The sequence below is a fragment of the Erinaceus europaeus genome, chromosome 14 (genome assembly GCF_950295315.1).
Source record: "Erinaceus europaeus chromosome 14, mEriEur2.1, whole genome shotgun sequence".
Lineage (NCBI taxonomy): Eukaryota > Metazoa > Chordata > Mammalia > Eulipotyphla > Erinaceidae > Erinaceus > Erinaceus europaeus.
The window spans coordinates 39,111,383-39,133,169 of record NC_080175.1 but is presented as its reverse complement, the minus strand read 5'-3'; the positions used below and the strand labels follow the sequence as shown (position 1 = coordinate 39,133,169).

Genomic DNA, 21,787 nt, shown 5'->3' with positions numbered 1-21,787 from the left:
CTTTGGAACTTGACAGGCGTAGTTGTAGCCCCCCAAATCCTAGCTTCTCTATCCCCCTACTGTCATTTCTTTTTCTCCTTTGCTTCTCTCCTCAGTCTTGCATCTGAATTCCTAGAGATATATTTTTGTTTCTCCACTTCTTGTATCGACTCCATGAACTCTGTCCTTAACTTCTGTTTTATAACCATTTATATCCTTTTGTATGTCAATATAAAGTAGGTCCAAGGGAGAGAGCACCCTTCAGGGTCTATCAGTATAAATATAATGCATATTCACAAAATAGGGCTGACAAAATAGCTCATCTGGATAGTGTGTTGCTCTGCTATGTGTTCCACCCAGGTTTGAGCTCCATTCTCATTGCTTGGGAAGAAGCTTCCACACTCTAGTGTCTTTTCTGCTTTTTCTCCTTCTTGCTATTTTTTTTTAAGTTTGCTTGAAGTGGTGAAGCTCCAGTGCCTACAAATAAAATAAAATAAAAATATATTCAAGTTATACAAACAAGTCTGAACTTACTAAATTTTCAGATTGATACCAAAGGTTTTATTTAGAAAAAGAAGCAAGGTTTATTTTTCTAAGTGTAAAATATCATTGAATTCAAAGATACCAACATTTTTCCTTCTTGGTGAATCTTCATAATTACTTTTTTTTCAGTGCAAATATTTTAAAGTAATAGGTGAAATCCTGCTTGTTATGAGATTTTCTGCTTAGTGTTTATGTTATATCATGTGTGTTGAATTTCTGATTTTTACCATCCTGTCATACAGAAATTCATAGAGAACTCAAAAGAAAGCTATTATGGTATGAATGTGACCTTAAATATAAGATTCCTCATATAACACTGTATGATGTATAATTAAAATTTTGAAATGTTCATAAAATATCATTTTTTAAAAAAAATTCTTTATTGGGGAATTAATGTTTTACATTTGACAGTAAATACAATAGTTTGTACATGCATAACATTTCCCAGTTTTCCATATAACAATACAACCCCCACTGGGTCCTCTGTCATCCTTTTTGGACCTGTATTCTCCCCCCTACCCCCACCTGCCCCAGAGTCTTTTACTTTGGTGCAGTACACCAACTACAGTTCAGGTTCTACTTGTGTTTTCTCTTCTGATCTTGTTTTTCAACTTCTGCTTGAGAGTGAGATCATCCCATATTCATCCTTATGTTTCTGACTTATATCACTTAACATGATTTTTTTCAAGCTCCATCAAAACACCAAAATTTTTAAGTCTTTTTTTTTATCAATAAAAAGGAAACATTGACAAACCATAGAATAAGAGGGGTACAACTCCACACAATTCCCACCACCAGAACTTCGTATCCCATCCCCTCCCTTGATAGCTTTCCTATTCTTTAACCCTCTGGGAGTATGGACCCAAGGTCATTGTGGGATGCAGAAGGTAGAAGGTCTGGCTTCTGTAATTGCTTCCCTGCTGAACATGGTCAATCCATACTCCCACCCTGCTTCTCTCTTTCACTAGTGGGGTGGGGCTCTGGGGAAGTAGAGCTCCAGGACACATTAGTGGGGTTGTCTGTCCAGGGAAGTCTGGTTAGTATCATGCTAGCATCTGGAACCTGGTGGCTGAAAAGAGAGTTAACATACATAGCCAAACAAATTGTTGACCAGATGAAGTGTTGGGGGGGTCCTCCATTTTGTAGATAGCTAGTAGGCATATTCTACGTATATTCCAAAGGGCCTGTGGCTATACTATTTTTTTTTTCCCTGAGCCTGAAATCTGATATGCAGGTGGATCCAAGTTATTGTCTGGGGAGATGATGTCAAAGCTGGAAAAGGACCAGAAAGCTGGATCAGGGAAGAGAGTAGCTCCCTGATATGGGAAAGTGGTATAAACATTGTTGACTGTAAACCACATCAATTAACACCAAAATTTTTGAAGTAGATTGGCAGATTGAAATATTAAGTTTCTTTCTTTTCTTTCTCTTTCTTTCTTTCTTTCTTTCTTTCTTTCTTTCTTTCTTTCTTACTGTCTCTCTCTCTCTCTCTTTCTTTAACAAGGATCATTTCCTGTGACAGCCCAGTGATGATTTTCCTTATAATTTCTGAAATAAGATGGTCACTTTCCCCACCTATTTCTGTTAATGTATATAGACCACACATGGTAGCAAGTTTATATATTTGTTCTGCTCAACTTAAAGTTGAGTGGGGAGCTACATGAGATTTTTTTTTTCTTCAATGACAGAAGCATACAAAAAGTATTCAGAAGTATGATCACTCCTTATGTGACCTAAGAGTCTCAGGCTGGGAGCCTGACACTCAGTGTTGAAGATAGATTCCCTTTAAAACATAGAAGGAAGCTGAGGACATCTCCTATATGGTCCATACCTCTAAGTTTTAATTCCCTCCTGGGTGGAGAAGTTTCACTTACACATAGTTTCTTTGCAGAAAATATACATATTATAAGAATATAAGCATACAATTCATTTATCTGTCAAGGGGGAGGGGTTATGAACCACCAATATAAATTCCAAGAGACCAGAGAGAGAGAGAGAGAGAGCAGTGGGATCTAGAATCTTCCTCAGGTCCCAAGCTCTTTGAGAGAGGAATATTGATTCTCTGAGCAGCACCTCCAATGTTAGTTACCAAAATCTGAGGAAGATTGCAGATACTCCATGATTGTGATTATAGATCTCAACATGTCTCTGATTGGATAATTCAGCTCTTATATTTACAGTTTTGGAATTATATTATTAGAGTCATATTTATTTTCTTTTAATTTGGTCTCTCATATCATAGGATCTTGATATGTCCTTACTGGCATATATCTGTTTATCAATATCCTTATAAACAAGTGACTTTTTATTTTAAATTGCTTGCAAAATCATTTCCTTTTAATTGCATTCATATATAATTATATATGCATTAATAATTATTATATATTAATTGGATTAATATATAATTATAATATCTCTATGTCTACTTGTCTACCCTCATCCATCTCTCCACCTACCTGCATACCTACCTACCTACATACCTGCCATCAGATGTCTGGTCATCACAAGTCAAGGGCCAAAGCCTAAAATAGTGTAGAATGAGTGATATTGGTGAACTCAGCTTGTGGTATTTAACATAATGACGTGCTGTTTTATCTCCACTGTATATGTTTTCTGTGTGACTTGGTCAAGATACCTTCTCTCTGACTCCTTTTGTATAGTATGTTCTCACTTCTTTAGAGAGAGTAAAGCTCTGTGAAGAGCTTATTGTTCCTCGAGACAAGCCTGTGTCTTAGAAAACTATTACCTTAAGAGTAGGGTTTGAAAGTGTGTAGATCATTCTCTCAGTTTCAAAATACACATTGGACTGTTAGACAGGTAAGCAGCCTCACATTGAAGAAACTGATTTAAGTTAGTGTTTTTAGATATAATGGACCAAGAATCTGTTTCCAGCATGACTGTTTTATCCTATAAAAAACATTTTAGGGAAGTGCCTCTGAAGATAAGGTGATGTGTCTATGGATTCCTGAAATCTGGACAAAAGTAGAAGCATGCAATTCCTCAGATGAGTTTCCTGAACCTTCACCTATTTCATAATCACACAGTTCATGGTGGTTCTTTTGGAACACAGGAATTCATGAAGACTGAGATATATTCTCAAATTTAAAATCTGTTAAATCCTGTCTCTGGTCACTATGCAATTCTGAAAGCCACATATAATTTCTCTACTAGAGGAAACTAGAAAGGGGATTGCAAAGGAGCCAGGATTTTAAATGGACTTTGTTGAGTTACAAATATCTGAGTTAACCAAGACCACAGTCTAAAGCAAGAAAGTCTTGCTGAGTTTAAGGAGTGTAAATAAAATCATTTTCAATGTAATTAGCAGATATCTCATTCTGATTAAAAACATAACTCCCTTAGGTAGCATTCTCAAACCACAGTCTCCATAAGCTAATTTCAAAAAGAAAAAAAAAGAAGTTGTACATGAAAGCCTTTATTTTTATTGTTTCAACAAGGAAATGATTGTTTATAACATAGTTGTCACTTGGGTTATTTTTAATATGTTTAAAAATATTTAAGGGTGGGAGGCAAATGATAGCTCACCTAGTAGGGCACATGTATTACTATGCATGAGGTAGTCCCCACCTGTAGGGGATGGGGGCTACACAAGTGGTGAAGCAGTGCTCCAGGTATCTCGATTTGTCTATCATTTCCTCCCTTTCTCTCTATTTCTCTGTCTCTCACCCCTATCATATACCTATATGTCATATTTTCCTATCCTGGTTAATAGACATAGTAAGTTTCCTTTTACTGGATTGAAAATGTTTCACCTCTGTATTTCTTTGTTGAATCAGTGCATTTCTCAAATAGTGTGCAGGTGGGGAAACTTTACAGACTTGCCATTCCCTGAACTGCTTTCATTTACTCTTTAAAAAAACAGGGGGTGGTGGTGGGAGGTATTCAGGTATTAGTAACAATGGCTGGTCAGGTGGCTGTAGGTCACTAGATGTTGCTCTCTTCCCACTGCCACTTCTTTTATAGTTTTTGAGGAAATAAAAATAATTTTCATGATGAATGCAAACTTTTGTTTGGAAAAATTGGTGAAAAAAATCCAAGTATAAGGACAAGAGCAAACAGTCTATAGGGGAACTTTGGGATGAAAAATAAGGAAATAAAACTTGAACAAAGATTTGGAAGCACTGTTTGTTGCAAGTTGTTTTGATGTCGTTATCTGTTACATGTCCCTCCATAGTGGAGATTTAATAACTGCTTTTCTTAATGATGATTAAATGACTGTGACATGCCATGAAAAGGAAGTAGCAGCTCACTGTGTTTATTAATTGTCATTCTGGTGCCCAGGGAGCCTGATTTTGAGTCTGGGAGTCTCAGGCTTCACCACAAGTCCTAGGCACCCCAGTGAACATTCTGGGAAACCTTGGCAGTGCATCCAGTCCAGCTAACCAAATGAGCATCATTGAATAGAATAGCAATATTTTCATTGTCATAAAGCATTGTTATCAGATTAACAGCTCAAGCTGTGAAAACAAATGTCAGCGTTCTGCCTTGTGCAGTAGGAGATGATTATCTAGTGAACCCTGTGCTCATCAGAGGGACCGGTCTTTCGTGAGAATATAATAGCTTCGCAATCCAAGGGATCACGCAGACCCTCTCCTTTGTTTTGTCAGGGAGAATTCTTCCTGCTGGCGCAGGGATACTTTCTCTCACCCAGAAGTCCAGGATTCATGCGGCTGTCAGGTAGGTTTTGGCGGTATTGTTTTGTCTTAGTTTTAATGCCTCAACTTCAAGAAACAAAAATGAGTTCATTCCATCTAAAACAAAAATCAAAAACAAAACAAAAAAACCCCAAAGTTCATTTTCAATATAAAAAAAAATTTGATAAAACTACTTTTGTCACAGGGGTACAGTCTCAGCTTTCCCCCCAACAGCTGTAGTTGTACCACACCCACCATCAGACTGTCATTTCCATCAAAGGCATTCAGACTGGGCTCTGGGGTCTCCATCCAGACTGAAGACCCCATCCTAAGAAATAAATCTTTTGTCAAAGACATACTTTGGGAGTGACATTTTTTTCCCTCCTTATCTTATATACACTTGTATAGTTCTGGAGCTCACAAATCTGAAATCATAAGCCACAGAAATGAAATCAAATGTCCCTATGGAGAAGCTCAAAGTAGATCTGTTCCCTGTCTTTTTCAACTTTGTTGACTTCCCACATTTCTTGACTTGTGGCTGCATTACTTTTTTCTCACTCACTCTTACCCCCCTCCCCAAGCCCCCCAGCTTCCTTCCAGCAATTGCATGAGGATTCACCCTGACAGTCCCTGTCAGGACAATCTCCCCATCTCCATACCCTCTACTTAATGTCATTTGCAAGGTCTTTGCCATGTGAGGCAATCTTCACCGCTCCCAGAAATTAGGACCCACTTTTTGTGGGGGCCATGATCTATCTATCTGCAGAGTGTTTATTATTAGAGAAATAAAGATAGCATATGAGTGAAAGAAGTAAGCAGAGGCCATGTTCTACCCTCTGGAAGACCTGATTTCTTCATAAGAATGTGAAATTTTTAGTGAGGGTTTGATTTAAATGAAATACTAATGCCATTCTTTTTTTCTTTTTCTTTTTTTTTTTTTTTAAGAATGCCACCAGAGAATTAGCTCAGGGTCTTCCACATGCATAAAATTTCTGAACAGTCTCTCTAGTCCAATTTTCTACTTTAATTTCTTTTCGGAAAGAGAGATAGGCATAAAGAAGAGACAGAGAAAGGAATGATACTGTAGCACCACTCCACCATTGGTGGAGCTCCCTTGATACCATCCATGGTAGTTTCCATGTGGCTTCTGGACTTGAACCTAGAACATCTCCATGGTAAGACACATTACTTTTTCTTTTTCTTTCTTTTTTTTTCTTTTTATTTCTCTCTCTTTTTTATTTTTTGAATAGGACAGAGAGAAATTGAGAGGGGAGGGAAGATAGGGAGAGAGAAAAGTGGGGATCTAGGGGTTCAAACCCAGATCCTTGCCTGAGTCCTTAACCTTTATAGTATGTGCACTTAACCCAGTGCATCACTGCTGGGGCCCCCGTAAGACACATATTCTATGGGTTAGTCATCTCCCAGCTTCTGAAATATCATTTTAGAAAGCTGTATCTAGATGCAGTGGGATAATTCTAGAGGGAGGGAGGGAGAGAGAAGGAGAGAGAGAGAGAGAGAGAGAGAGAGAGAGAGAGAGAGAGAGAAAAGGAGAGACAAAAGGAGAGAGAGAAAAAAAAACAGAAGCACTAGAGGTAGGGAACTCCACAGTTTTATTGGTCAATGAATGAGATCATTAAAGTTGGCCTCACTCTAATGGATAATGATTCTCACTATTCCTTTTAGTGTCATTCCCTAAATCTTTCTATCAACAAGTTGGAAGATATTCCTTAAATTTGTATAATATTTTTACTTTGCCATGTTGTTTTATATATTCTGAGTCTAACAAAAATCCATACATTGGGTAAGGATGTTTTTATTTCTATTCTGCAAACAGAAGGCAAGTATTAGAAGTTGAAGTTTAGGTTTAGAGAAATTGTCCTATATCACTCCTTTTTAAATTTAACACTTTTCCTGAGCTATTCTGGGAAATGGAGAGCTATTGTGTGAGGTCCAGATTCTGACAGTGGAAGGGCAGGTGCATTTTATGTGGCTGTGTGGCCCTAGGCCTTGCTTACACTGAGGGAGGCCTCCACACCTCTGGGCAATTATTCCTTGCCTCTCAGTCCAAGCCAGACCTCAAGTAAGTTACTTGAGAAAAACCTTTTGGTTTCTACTTCAGGCACTTAGCAAAGAAGCACATTTCTTTGAATTCTCTTCCTTCTCATCCTCCCACTGCTTGCCTGACTCTCTTTGAGGCTCATCAAATACAAGATCACCCCAGTAGGGGAGAAATCCCTTTTTGGGTCTTATAAATCTGCCTTAACTCCCATAAAAAAAAGGATTTGAAGTTCTCAAATATAATTGACAGCCAGAGTCACAGAAGAAGTTTTTGCACGATCCTTAAATGTAGGTAGCTCGCAGAGAAATTTGAGAAATCAGAAAATGTGAAAGGCTATAGATAATTTATTAAAACTTGAGGCTAGGGAAAGTCATATGCCATTTAAAGAAATGTCAGAAAACCTACTTGTGGGTTATAAATATGCTTCTGTTTTGTCTCTTTGAAATTATTACAGAAATGTCCAAATAGAAGCCTCAGGCCCCTCTATCTGACCAATCGCCTTGGCCATACACTGGTGAACCTGTCAGCATTCCCCCTGGAGGAGTATTTGCTTGTGCCCAGTGAAAAACCAAGGTAGGTTCAAAGTTGTGGCTGGAATAACTTTGGATAGTGTATTGTTTTAAATGCACATGTTCTCAGAAAGTCAAGTCTTAAGAACCTTGGTGTTCATAAAAATTCCAGAGAAATGCCAGAGGCAGGCCTTCATAAGATGTCTTGCTGCTGACTTTCCCTCTTTGCTCTGGGGAGCAGTCTTTTCCACTGAAACTCACTCACTCACTTAAGTAAAACAAGAAGTAGTTTTACTGCTATAGAGAATCAGAATAGACACATTAACAGTATAAGAAATAACAGTCTTTTAGTTGACTTCCAGTGTGGGAACCTAGGCATTACTGGTGTCTTAGAAATCATCTCGGGTGGATTTTGTGTCAGTCTTTGTGTGGTGCTGAGCTTCCTAAGCCTCGAAGAGTGGTGCTGATCTCTCTAAACCTCCAAGAGTGGTTGTAGAAGAGGGACATAGGCATGAGTGCTTCTCATTACATCCAAGCACCATCATATTTTTTATTATTATTATTTTTTATTTAAGAAAGGATTAATTAACAAAACCATAGGGTAGGAGGGGTACAACTCCACACAATTCCCACCACCCAATCTCCATATCCCACCCCCTCCCCCGATAGCTTTCCCATTCTCTATCCCTCTGGGAGCATGGACCCAGGGTCATTGTGGGTTGCAGAAGGTAGAAGGTAGAAGGCACCATCATATTTTAAGTTCCCAAACTTATCACCTTGTCTCAATGCAGCACCCTTGCATGGTCTCTCTGAGGTGTTTACATTCTTCATCTTCCTCCTCTTTCATTCCCCTTGATGTCCCAGTGGTATAATCTTCTCTGAATACTCTCAGGCCTAGTGTACTTTGCTGTCTAGTCACTCTTTGGCTGTTTGTTGCTTCATATCTTTGAACATTCCCTGGAATTTCTGCTGCTGAAGACAGGAGTGTGTGTGTGTGTGTGTGTGTGTGTGTGTGTGTGTGTGTGTGTGTCCAGATCTTAGACCAGTATCTGGCACATAAAAGACCATGTCTTTGCAATTAGTTAATTAATGAGCTAAACGTCTATCGATTCCTTTGCTACATTTCTGCTGGAATTATTATATGCAAAGGTTTGGTCTTCATTTCCCTTCAATTCATAGAAAAATTAATATGTACAATAATAAATGTACAAATTAATATTAAATATTAATATGTACATTTATTGATAATGTTCACTAGTTTTTTGATGTTTCACAGGTGTCAGATACAAAACAAGTCAAGATATAGGGAATGTAATATAAAATCACTGAGCTGCATGAATGCTAAAATAGTAAATAGGTTGTTAAAAAACAGTGTGGCAATAGGTACAGCAGATGAAAATATAGCGTATTATGAAAATCCAAAAAGAAGGAAGATATCCCCTCATTGAAATGGTCTGAGATGGCCTCGTAGCATTTCTGTTGGGAGTTTGAGAGACAACAGGGAAGACCACACACTACATATGAGCATGGCAGGCCAAGTAATTCTGAATACCTAACTCATAGGAGAAATGACCATTACGTAAGAGAACTCAACTACTGGTGATTATAGCTATGCCCTTCATAACCCTGCCCATTCCCCGTGGAGGAGTATTGCTGGAGTGCATGTGTGTCTCCTAGCAAGATGGGGGATTCAGAGTGGTTTACTTCTCTTTAACTAATTGATTGATTTTTATGTTTATTTACTTATTTGTTGGAGAGAGACAGAAATCAAGAAAGAAAAGAGAGAGAGAGGGAGAGGGAGAGGGAAAGGCAAAAGAGAGAGATAGAGAGAGAGAGAAACAGAGAGAGAAACAGAGAGAGAAACAGAGAGAGAACCAGAGAGAGAAAGAACCAGAGAGAGAACCAGAGCAGCAACTCTGCTTCACTGCTTGTAAAGCTTCCCTTCAGCAGATTGAGACCAGGGGTTTGAACCCAGGTTGTTGGCCATTATAACATCTACACTCAACTGGTTGTGCCATCACCTGGTCCCCAGCTAACTTACTTGTTTGTTTGTTTTCACGACCCCACTGTTTTTGGCAGGTAAATGTATATGTATGTGTGTGTGTGTGTGTGTGTGTGTGTGTGTGTGTGTATCTCTATATATCTATATATCTATAGATATATATATGTGTATATATATATTTTATAGAGAGTGAGAAACAGAGATAGAGAAAGAAAGAGACATCTGCAGCACTTCTCTACTGGTCATGAAGCTTCCTCTCTGTAGATAGTGACTGGGGACTTAAACCCAGGTCCTCTTGTTTGGTAGCAAATATGCTCTATTGGCTGAGCCACCACCAACTTGTTTGGCTCACTTTATTTGTAGCAGCTTTATTCATACCTTCTGAGGAAGCAGGCCCCTCCCTGGATGCCAGCCTTGTGAACCAGGACATTTCCTTCCATGTATCGACTCTGTGGCCATGCCACAGGATATACGTTCAGTTGGGTGCTGCTCTAAGGCCAATATAATTAATGCAGTTCATGATGCAATACTCTTTGTCTTTAAATCCTGATGATCCCTGATTAAAGCACTAACAACATGCTTACTGTTATTAGCCTTGGAGGATGGTCTTTTGGAGTGCAAATCCCAGCTCAAGTTCAAGATGCTGATTCAAATATCTCCAAGGCAAAAGCTGTGGCAAAGGTAATCACTTTTATTCATTTTTCCCTTTCTTTTTTTAAATTTTTTAAATTTATTTAAAAAAGGAGACATTAACAAAACCATAGGATAAGAGAGTACAAATCCACACAATTCCTACCACCAGATCTCTATATCCCCTCCCCTCCCGTGATAGCTTTCCTTTTCTTTATCCTTCTGGGAGTATGGACCCAGGATCATTGTGGGATGCAGAAAGTGGAAGGTCTGGCTGCTGTAATTGCTTCCCCACTGAACATGGGCATTGAATGGTTGATTCATACCCCCAGCCTGCCTCTCTCTTTCCCTAGTAGGGTGGGGCTCTGGGGAAGCGGAGCTCCAGGACACATTGGTAAGAGTACCTGTCCAGGGAAGTCTGGTTGGCATCATGCTGGCATCTACCTGGTGGCTGAAAAGAGAGTTAGCATACAAAGCCAAACAAACTGTTGAACAATCATGGACCTAAAGACTGGAATAGTGCAGATGAAGTGCTAGACAGTATTCCGGGAAACTTGATATCCAAATGCAATTGTTGATGTGGGAAAATAAAATCAAATATTAGTCTTTACTACTGAGAAATGAAGACAGGTGTATGTAAATATTCCCTTAAAATATAAAATGGATTGTTTACCATTAGGTTGTAGAAGAGGATAGTGATTTTTTTTGTTAGGCTGAATTTGCCTAATTGAACTCATAAATGAAAAGAGATCATGCCTTTGAAGACAGTCTTATCAGGATAACAGGAATTATTGTTTTTCCAATGACCAGTGACCAATGTATTATTCTATATATTAAAAATATACTTAAAACTTCCCACTTTCCAGAGTTAGAGCAGACACAAATACACAGTGACTAGTTAGGTTTACTTGTTTAGGAGCTGGGGTGTTCAGCTTCTGGCAGGATTGTCCCTATTGAGTTAGGACCCCATGACTTCATGGCAAATAGTTGCCAGGGCTCTTTGGATATAACAGGGTGAAGGCTGGCACAGAGGAAAGATACTTTCTTTCTAAGTAGGGACTTGGGAAAGAGGACTTCCACCAGAGTTTTTTTCCAGGGAAAAGAAGTCAATACAAGTTTCCAATGAGAACGATGGTCAATTCAAATCTTTTGTTCTCTGTGACTAGAAGAGAGAGAGAGAGAGAGAGAGAGAGAGAGAGAGAGAGAGAGAGAGAGAGAGAGAGAGGGAGAGAGAGAGAGAATGGGTTGTGGGAACATTGTATTAAATGTATCATGCAGTGAAAAAAGGCTATGTTAGCACAGGAAAAGTTCTCCCCTTCTTTGTGGTGGGGATTTTTTTATGCTTTTATGGCTCATGGGAACTTGGCAGAGTCTTATCAGGCTCTTGGAGGTTACTCTGTAGTATAAAGTTTCTTTATGGATATTTCACAATGCAATCCCTGACAAAAAAATTTAACAGTCATACTTCACAACGTAACCCCCAGCAAAAATTTGAATCATTGTGTGGACTATTCATAAATCCCTCTCTTCATCTGAAAGTTATTTCATTCTCTCTTTCAAGGAATGCACATAGAAGATTTACAGCTCGATATTCAAATATCAAGATTCATAGCTTTATGGAAAAACAACCTATAATATATTCAGTTTCTTTCTTGAATCTTTGATGGGGTTGTTATTAAAATATGCCTAATTTGTAAAAAGAATCTGTTTACTTCCTATAAGAATGTATTTTAGCCTTTAAATATATAATCATCCAAAATCTTATATGGCAGCTGTTTATGTCTTTGATTTTAGATATCTAGACCACAGGGTTTCTCTTTGTCTCTGCTATGGTGATGAAAATGTATGTTTCCCTGACACTGGTTCCTTCTCATCAATATTTAGATTTGTCTTCTGTACAAACATGTTCAAATGATGACTTGGAGTGCATGCTTGGCCAGCCATAGGCATGCAAACAAAGTGCATCCAACCTTTCGGCAATTTCTTTTCAGTAAGCCAAGCAATTACAGTAGTACAGCGAGCTATAAAGGGCATCTGCTAGCCCAAATATCTATAGTCATTGTGGTGTTTTACTTCATGTCAAGTGCTTGCCTCAACCTTTCGGTAATTAATGACCAGTCTTTTCCGTTGACCTTTAGGGTATGTTCATATGACATAGTCTGTGTGAGTCTCATAGTCTTCTTGATGAGAAAAAAAAGACATTTGCTTAGGAGTAGGCTTATTATTAAAAATGTATTGTTGTAGAAACTTTCTGAGTTTATTCTTTCATATCTGGAATGTCTGCTTTTTAAATCAAATCACTCTGTAGAATGCATACACTTCTTGTGTATTCAGTCTTTTTGACTGAGGTGTATGCATTCTACAGGGTGATTTGATTTAAAAAGCAAGCACTCCAGATATGAAAGAATATACTCAGAAAAAAAAAATACACGGAATAGGCTAGGCTTTGGTCAGGAGCATCACCTAGGTAAGGAGTCTGGTACTCTGACCAAACCCACATGACCAAGTCATCAGAGTCATGAGCTAAATGTATTCTTAATGTTTTTGTTTGTCACTGGGGCTTCACTACTCTAAAACTTTTTTATTCTTTCTTTTTCCCTTCAGATAGACAGACAGACAGACAAACCACAACATCTAGACTTCCACTAGTAGCTGGTTCTAGCCTGGATTGCATATATGACAAAGGTTGACTATTCAAGTAAGCTAACTTGTCTGCCCTAAATTTATGCTTATTGTTGATAGTAGATGGTCATGGTTGTTGGTTACCCAGTATTACTTTGACAATGGATGGCTGATTCATAAGAGTTTTGTGAAACAGTTCTTGAAAATGTTCTGAACTTTAGTCCATCTACACAATGAGCTTTAATTGACAAAAATTTTACAAATTATTTAAATAAAAAATAATCACATACTTTATAATTATCTTAAAATTAACATTTAAGAGCTAATGTTAAGTAGCATTCAACGGGTGTTCTCTAACCAGCCCCTATAGAACAGCTTTCTAGAAAATTCTGGACAGTGTTCTGGAAAGAAATTGTGAATTTTCTTCCCTGCCATCCCATAAATCAGGGAGCAACACAATTCAGTAACTAAAGGAAGAAGTTTATCTCCCTCAGGAAATATATCATGATACCTTAAGATAAACTTTTCATGTCGAGAATCCTGAGAAACAGTTCCTCAGAAAAGTAACTAACAGTAAAAAAATCACTTAATGGAAATTCAACTGTATAAAATTCTATCCAAGAACTGAAAGTATGCCAACACCAGAGCCTGGCCCATTCCCTAGTTGTTTTTTTTCACTTCCACATTCTCAATCACCCTTAACTTTGCATTTTGTCAAGCTATTCTCCAATAGCTACATGTAAAGAGAGTATTTGAAACTATGCCATTTGAGCTACTTTTTTTTTGTAATGTATTTCATATCGCCATCACTTTTTAATTTTTGTTTATAAAATGGAACTATTGACAAGACCATATTTTAACAGGGGTTCAGTTCCACACAGTTCCTACCACCAGAACTCCATGTCCCATTCCCTCCCTTGAAAGCTTTCTTATTCTTTATCCCTCTGGGAGGGAGTATGGACCCAGGATCATTATGGGGTACAGAAGGTGGAAGGTCTGGCTTCTGTAATTTCTTCGCCGCTGAACATGGGTGTTGGCAGGTCAGTCCATTCTCCCAACCTGTCTCTCTCTTTCCCTAGTGGGGCAGGGGTCTTGGGAGGCAGGGTTCTAGGACACGTTGATGGGGTCATTTGTCCAGGGAAATCAGGTTGGCATCATGGTAGCATCTGGAACTTGGTGACTGAAAAATAATTAAGATATAAATCAGAACAAATTGTTGACTAACCATGAACCTAAAGGCAACATATTGCAGATGAGATTTAGGGTCTCCATTTTGGAAAAAGCTAGTAGGTCTATTTTAGGTATATTCCAAGGGTCCCATGACCACTAGTTTTTGCCTGAGTCTGACAGCTAATATGCAGGTGGACCCAAGTCCAAGGTATTGTCTGAGGAGATGGTGTCATAGTTGGAGAAAGGACTAGAAATTTGAATCAGGGAAGAGAGTAGCTCCCAAATATGGGCAAAGTATATAAATATTGTTAACTGTAAACCCCATCAATTTAATCTGGGGCCCATATTCAACACAGGAGCCTATGTAACTTCTGCATCCCAGGAGGTCTGAGTTGAGCTACTTCTTAGCTTGATTGGGCTCCTACTTCAGTCCACTGTGGTGAAGGTGCCATTTTGATTCATCTCCCTGTGAAGAAAGAACTCTGTTCTTCCCCTCCTCGAATCTAATTGATGTCCATAAGATGCACTCACATTTCTGAATGAAACATGCTATTCTCTCAGGCATAAAAATTCTTGGTGTTGGGGAATGTCAAGATTATTTATATTTATATTTATTTTCATATTTATATTTATTTTTTATATCTCCCAGTGTTTGATGAAAGTCCTTATGCCCCATGAGAGTGTCACTTAGTGCCATCATTCTCAATCATCTTCACATAGTGTCTCATTACCACTCTCCTGACTGGTATTATGAGGCTATGCTTTTCAGTGTTTTCTCTAGATAGCTTCATAGCCAAGTTAAGATGTTTGCTGGACATAATTTCTTTCTTTGAAATTACTGAAGCTGATGTTTTTCACTAGATGTTTGGGTATTCATAATATGAATTCTTTCTTTTTTAAAGTAGCTACATGTCTTGGCATTCTTTTTCCAGAATTCCTAAAAGATTTTCTCATGTTTTCTGACTCCATTAATCACCTGTGTCACATTTGCTGATTTTAAAACCAATGTCACATATTGAACTATTGGGCAAGTCATGCATAGAAAAATATGTCATGGCTTTTCTGACAACCCAATATTTTCAGCTTGTATTTTTTTTTTTGACAGCAACATTCCTTTCCAATAGCAGTATTCATATAATTCACTGCCACAACAATTCTGTATGATAAGCCCTTTGAACTCCAATGGCCTCAACACAAAACATCAAACTCATGTGTCTGCAGATTCTGTTACTATAGGTTATGCTGATATGAGTGACTAATCATGTTTACATGTGAGACTGGGTAGCTGTCCCTCAGCTGGGATCATGGTGCATGACTTGAGTCCTCTGGAAAGAGCTCCCAGTGACAGCAGACACAAGAGGGATTGCAGGGGGATACAGAAACTTTGCACAGCTCTGCTATAGCATACTCTATTAGCTGAAGCAAGCCATGTGGCTGAGCCTAGTGTTCAAGTGGGAGATCAAGAATGTCACATGGCAAGGGTAGAGCTACAAGGAAGATGAAGAATACCACCTTAAATGCAATGTAATACAAAAGCCACCCAACCCACAAAGGGTGGAACAAAGCAGGTAATCAGGCCACAGCCTCTTCAATCTCTCTACAGAAGAGTAGCTCCTGTTAAATCTCCTATTAAATCTCTTTTTTAACTTGCAAAAATCATGCTTTTTTAAAAAATAATTTTTATTTATTTACTTATTCCCTTTTGTTGCCCTTGTTGTAATTATTGATGCTGTTGTTATTGGATAGCAAAGAGAGAAATGGAAGGAGGAGGGGAAGACAGAGAGGGAGAGAGAAAGATAGACACCTGCAGACCTACTTCACTGCCTGTGAAGCGACTCCCTTGCAGGTGGGGAGCTGGGGGCTTGAACCGGTATCCTTATGCCAGTCCTTGCTCTTTGCGCCACGTGCGCTTAACCTGCTGTACTACCGCCGAACTCCCAAATCATCCTTCTTTTAAAAGAAAAATTAAACAACATTAACAAACCCCTGATATAGCAGAGGTTTTTCATTTACCCCCCTTCTTTTTAAATTTTTAAAAAATATTTATTCCCTTTTGTTGCCCTTGTTTTGTTGTTGTAGTCATTCTTATTGTCGTCGCTCTTGGGTAGGACAGAGAGAAATGGAGAGAGGAGGGGAAGACAGAGAGGAGGAGAAAAAGATAGACACCTGCAGACCTACTTCACCACTTGGGAAGTGACTTCCCTGAAGGTGGGGAGCCAGGAACTCGAACCAGGATCCTTACACCGGTCCTTGCACTTTGTGCCTCCTGGGCTTAACCTGCTGTGCTACCACGGGACTCTCCATTTATCCCCCTTCTAATCAAGCAGTAAAGCTAATGAAGACTTGCAAAATAGGAAGCTTATGGATTGTGTTCCTGCAGCAAAGCGAATGAAGACTTGAGAAATAGGAAGCTTATGGACTGTGCTCCTGGGAAGTTGTGTTTTCCACAGGGAATAGTTTTTCTGTTACATTAACTCAGTCTGTGACTTTAATAGGGTCTTCGATGTCTTTTCTACCCAGAAATATGGATAGAATGTGTGTGTGTGTGTGAAGAATAACATGGGTGGCAGTACAGGTAATAAGAGAGATTATATGGCAGAGCATCTAAGTGGGGTGAGAGACAGACACAGCTTTGACATGCTCCTTAGCCCTTCTCTGGGCCTCTCCATGTCTTACTATACTCTTTATAGATTTGTGACTTCACTTTTTTTTTTGTTTTGATTTTGCATAATTCTTCTAGGCTCTGTGAAGGACTCCATAGAATGCCCTGGATTCCATTGTTAGTAGGTCTCAAGTAGCATCTGTTTTCCCACAGACTTGGACATAATAATTTTCAAGGATTTCTTGGTGAATTTAAGAAAATATTTGTGGATGGGGTGAGCTTAGGAAAGGAATATGGGCTATGTTTTCTGAATTGTTTGATGGAGTGCACTATCTGAACAAAAACTGAGGGAGATAGCCTTTCACAAATGGAGATTTTTAAAAATTATTTATTTTGCCTCCAGGGTTATTGCTAGGGCTAGGTGCCTACACCTTGAATCCACTGCTCCTGGAGGCTGTTTTTCCCTTTTGTTGCCCTTGTTGTTTTATCATTGTTGTTGTGATTGTTATTGTCACTGCTGTCATTGTTGTTGGATAGGACAGAGGAAAGCTGAGAGAGGAAAGGAAGACAGAGGGGGGAGAGAAAGATAGACACCTGTAGACCTGCTTTACCGCTTGTGGAGAGAACCCCCCCCACACACACACAGGTGGGGAGCTGGGTGCTCAAACCTGGATCATTAAGATGGTCCTTGTGTTTTGCACACCATGTGTCCATGTGTGTTTAACCCACTGGGCTACCTACCACCCAACCCCTAATGTTGTTTTTTTTTTTTTGTTGTTGTTGTTTGTTTTTTTAGTACATGAATGATAGTTTACTTTTCAGCTTTCTAACCATGTAACAGCTATTACATATGATGTTGTTTAAAAAAAAAAAACAACAATAGGCCAGGGACTTGATATTTAATCAGTAAAGTGTACTCTCTCAGAGATACCACATTGGTAGTGAATCATTGCTGTGGTGCCTCTTCTTTTCTCTTATAATCTCTGTCTCTCACATTCTATCTATAAAGAAAAGGAGTCTGAGAGTAATCAAGTAGGTACATAAATCCAGCAGTAACTCAGGTGGCAAAGTAATAGCAACAACAACAATAATACCCTAGTATCATATGTTGAAAAAATGCAGTGGAAGGCATTTGCCATCTGGTCAATACCTTGCCTAAATTGGAAGAGCTTTCTTAGACTCCTCTGAGCAGTCTTAATTCTAGAGATAACTTTGTTGCAAAAGGCAGCATTGTCTAGAGAATTTAACTATCCAACAATTTGAATCAAGACCAAAATTTACCAGTTGATTCATTGTACTTCTTGAAGACACTCACCATTTTTCCAAGCCAAGTATACTTTTGAAAATTTTCATTAAAACTTGTTATTTAGACATACTGATGGCTCAATTAGTATTTTTAAAGCTACTTATTATCTCAGTTTTAATAATTTGGTCTGTCTCTTACATTCTTCGTCACCTTTCTCTTGTCTGATAGGCCTGCTACTTTCTTCCTGCTCAGCAAATATTCAGTTCGATTTATTTTGAGAAATAATGTTCCATAGTTGGTTATTAATTTGAAAGTAATAATTTTTATTTCTGACCACTTTCTGTTCTTTTAATTTTCAGGTCAAATTTCATTAGCTTACCAACTGAGAAAGAGAAAGAAAACACGATGGGCTTAAGTTCCATTTTCTCTGTGAGAATGTAATTATAGAGCAACATTCACATTTGTTCTGGAAAAAAAATTAATCTATCTTTAGCTGCAAATTATATGCTTGAGATAAATACAAAATTAGCAGACTGAAAAATACTGCTGACTATCAGCCATGCAGGAGCCCTGCTTTCAGGTGCTGTTGAAGCTAATTGACACGTGTACACCTTGTGTTTGAGAATAACCCACAAATAGACTTAAGCACTAGTCTCATGAGAGTCATTAATTCATCCCCCCCCCTTTTTTTTTTTACAGGTGTGGTATAACCAGAAAGGTTTCCATTCCCTACCTTCCTACTTAAATCATCTGAACAACCTCATATTGTGGCAGTTTTTGCCCCCGGGTGTGGACTGGAGGCAATATGGTATGTTATTTTTCCACTACTTTCAAAAGACAATATTTCTGTAAGCATAGTAAACCAGAAAGTTTTTGAACAGGAACAGGAATAGTGATGAGAACATTTTTACTTGGCCCTCGTTCACTTGCAAAATTGAAGGCAATATTTGCTGCTTCTTTTCAATCTTTAAATGTCTTTACCTTTTTCTTTTTTTAATACTGTCTTTACCTTTTGGAAACTTTGACCTAGCTTGTAAGATGAGGGGAATAAGAAGTTACTTGAAAGTTGTCTCTTAGTGACTTGAATAGCTTATAGAAGTAAGAATAATTTCTATTTTTAAAAAATGATTATATAGAACACTTAACACAGGTAGATTTCTAGTGATTTCTGGGTCCTCCACTTTGAAGTGAATTTATTTTTCTAATGGAGTGACCTCTGCATCACTTGGATGAAGTAAATATAATATATCAAAATTCATTGTTTCTTTTAAAAAGGAGAAGACACTTAATATGAATCAAATACATCATATCATTCATAATGTATTCACAAAATATATTTATTTGAGCATTCATCTACATAGAAGTAAATGCTAAAAAAAAGACTTCATGGTGTTAACACTTTACTCTGATTTTATCCTTCAATATGATCTTCTCCCTTTCCACCATTCCAGTGAAATGTTTATTTATTTTGTGGAAATGTAAATATTTTAAAATGAGTGTCACAACTGTTTTTAAAAGCTGAATTTAAAATTTTTTAATTATCTTTATTTATTGGATAGAGACAGTCAGAAATCGAGAGGGAAGGGGATGATAGAGAGGGGGAGAGACAGAGAGACACCTGCAGCCCTGCTTCATCAGTCACAAAGTTTTTCCTCTGCAGGTGAGGACTGGGTGCTTGAACCTGGGTCCTTGCACATTCTAAAATGTGGACTCGACCAGGTGTACCACCACCCAGCCCCTAACAGTTGAACTTTTGGGAGTCAGGTGGTAGTGCAGCGGGTTAAGCACACGTAGCTCAAAGTGCTAGGACCAGCCTAAGGATGCCGGTTCAAGTCCCAGGCTCCCCACCTGCAGGGGAGTCACTTCACAAGCAGTGAAGCACATCTATAGGTGTCTGTCTTTCTCTCCCCCTCTCTGTTCCCCATCTCTCTCCATTTCTGTCTGTCCTATGTAACAATGACGACATCAATAACAACAATAATAATAACTACTACAACAATAAAAAACAAGGGCAACAAAAGGGAAAATAAATAATTTTTAAAAAGTTGAACTTTTGTGTGTCTAATAAATTACAAAAGAACAATTTTATTCCACAGAGAGGGAGAACAGAATGCTTTTTATGAAGTGTGTGGGAATTCATTAGCTAAAAAAAAATTCCATATATATTTAAAAAAATATTTTATTAGAAAGAAACAAAAACATTCAAGAGAACAAAGGGAGACAGGGAGAGAGAAAGAGAGACACCAGCAGCACTGCTTTATTACTCAAGAAGCTTACACTTTACAGGTGGGCGCCAGGGACTTGAGCTCAGGCCTTTGAGCCTGGTAACATGTGTTCAACCAGGTGTACCACCTCCCCTGACCTTTAAGTTTTTTTGTTGTTTTTTTTCTTTCAGGTAGGAAATCCTTGCCTAATTCACTAACTAGAAAACCGAGGTTCAGGGAAATCACCTGGTAGCTATGGCTCGCAGAAAATTCAGTGCCAGGCTTTTGAATGTTGGTTTAGCTCAACAGTCTGGAACACAAAAGTGTGACTCACAAAGTCATTTTCTAGCCTTGCCAAGGCAACTACAGGTGGAACATGGCATTTCATAAACCTACATTTTTTCATAGCAACACCAAGTGCTAAATTTTAAGTTGATATTTTTGTTTAGCCCATGACTGATATTATACATCTCTCTATGACACTTGGCATATGAAAAGGTTTCCCCATCCTTTGTTGAGCTGTTCAAAATCAACTTGAGATCAGCTACAACTCAAACTTAGAGGTCATTACTGATGTGCATGCATGCTCTGTAGAGGGTAGAACTTGCTTTGTCGAGGTTTGTCCCTAGTATTGGACTTTAAATGATGACTAGGGATTTGACTGATGTCAGGAAGCAACTGTAGTCCTTAATAATGCAAGAGAAAACAGAGCACCTGCTCAAGATATATGGAGGAAAGAGTCCCATTTTGACTTCACAAAAAAGGTGAGGGCATGAAGACAACTGTTGATCTCCCTGAGTTGTTGTCATTCACCTCTGTGGTCAGATTCTGTTTGATCCTGCCTGACTGTGAGGATAATGGATTTTAATATAAGAGAGGACTCAGTATTCATGATTGAAGAGGAAATGATGCAATCAAATATACATTAGAATATCTGGAAGCCTTATGCTCTAGAAGATTGTAGTAGTAGCAATCTTGCCACCTCACAGTTTACAAGTAACTTCGGCATGAGGATGAATTTTGGAGGTGGAAAAAAAAAGAAATTCTAAATCTCTAGTAGATGACTCATGAGGTTAAAGTATTGGGGTTGGGTGAAGTAAAGAGTACAAAAAAAATACTCAACTATAGAGAGAGTTTATGTATAATATAAATTGAATGTTTCTATAGGAAAAGATTTTATTTCTATAAAATACAAAGCTTTTAGAATTTATAGCTTATTGGTCAGTGCTGAGGACATTATTAGAAGAGAGAAGAAAGAGATGGTTAGGGGATAAGGAATCTTTTGTCCAGGTCCAGTGATGCTGTGTTCAAGTCACACCAGGTTCTATGAAGATATGTACAGCCTGATTCACAAAACTAGAGAAATACTCTTACTAGAAAGGCCATGAGTTAAAAAGAAAACACCTAGCCTGAGTCTCAAAAAAGGACAGGAGTCTCAATAAAGGAGAGGAGACTGGGAAGGGGAGAAATATAGATTGAGACATACACCCAAATTAGAGGAAAAACGATGGATTATGTATACATCAAATAACTTGGATCCACAAAGACCCAAGACAGACAAATAATAAA

At 38.3% G+C, this 21,787-nt stretch overlaps 1 protein-coding gene across 1 annotated transcript in view; it reads left to right on the top strand.

The window, feature by feature from the left end:
- The window catches only part of ABCA13 (ATP binding cassette subfamily A member 13), a 594,731-nt gene that overhangs the window by 406,859 nt on the left and 166,085 nt on the right, over positions 1–21,787 (top strand). The window contains 4 exon segments of the mRNA XM_007524553.2: positions 5,148–5,217; positions 7,688–7,806; positions 10,338–10,425; positions 18,714–18,822. Of these exon segments, the coding sequence (XP_007524615.1) occupies positions 5,148–5,217; positions 7,688–7,806; positions 10,338–10,425; positions 18,714–18,822 (386 nt within the window).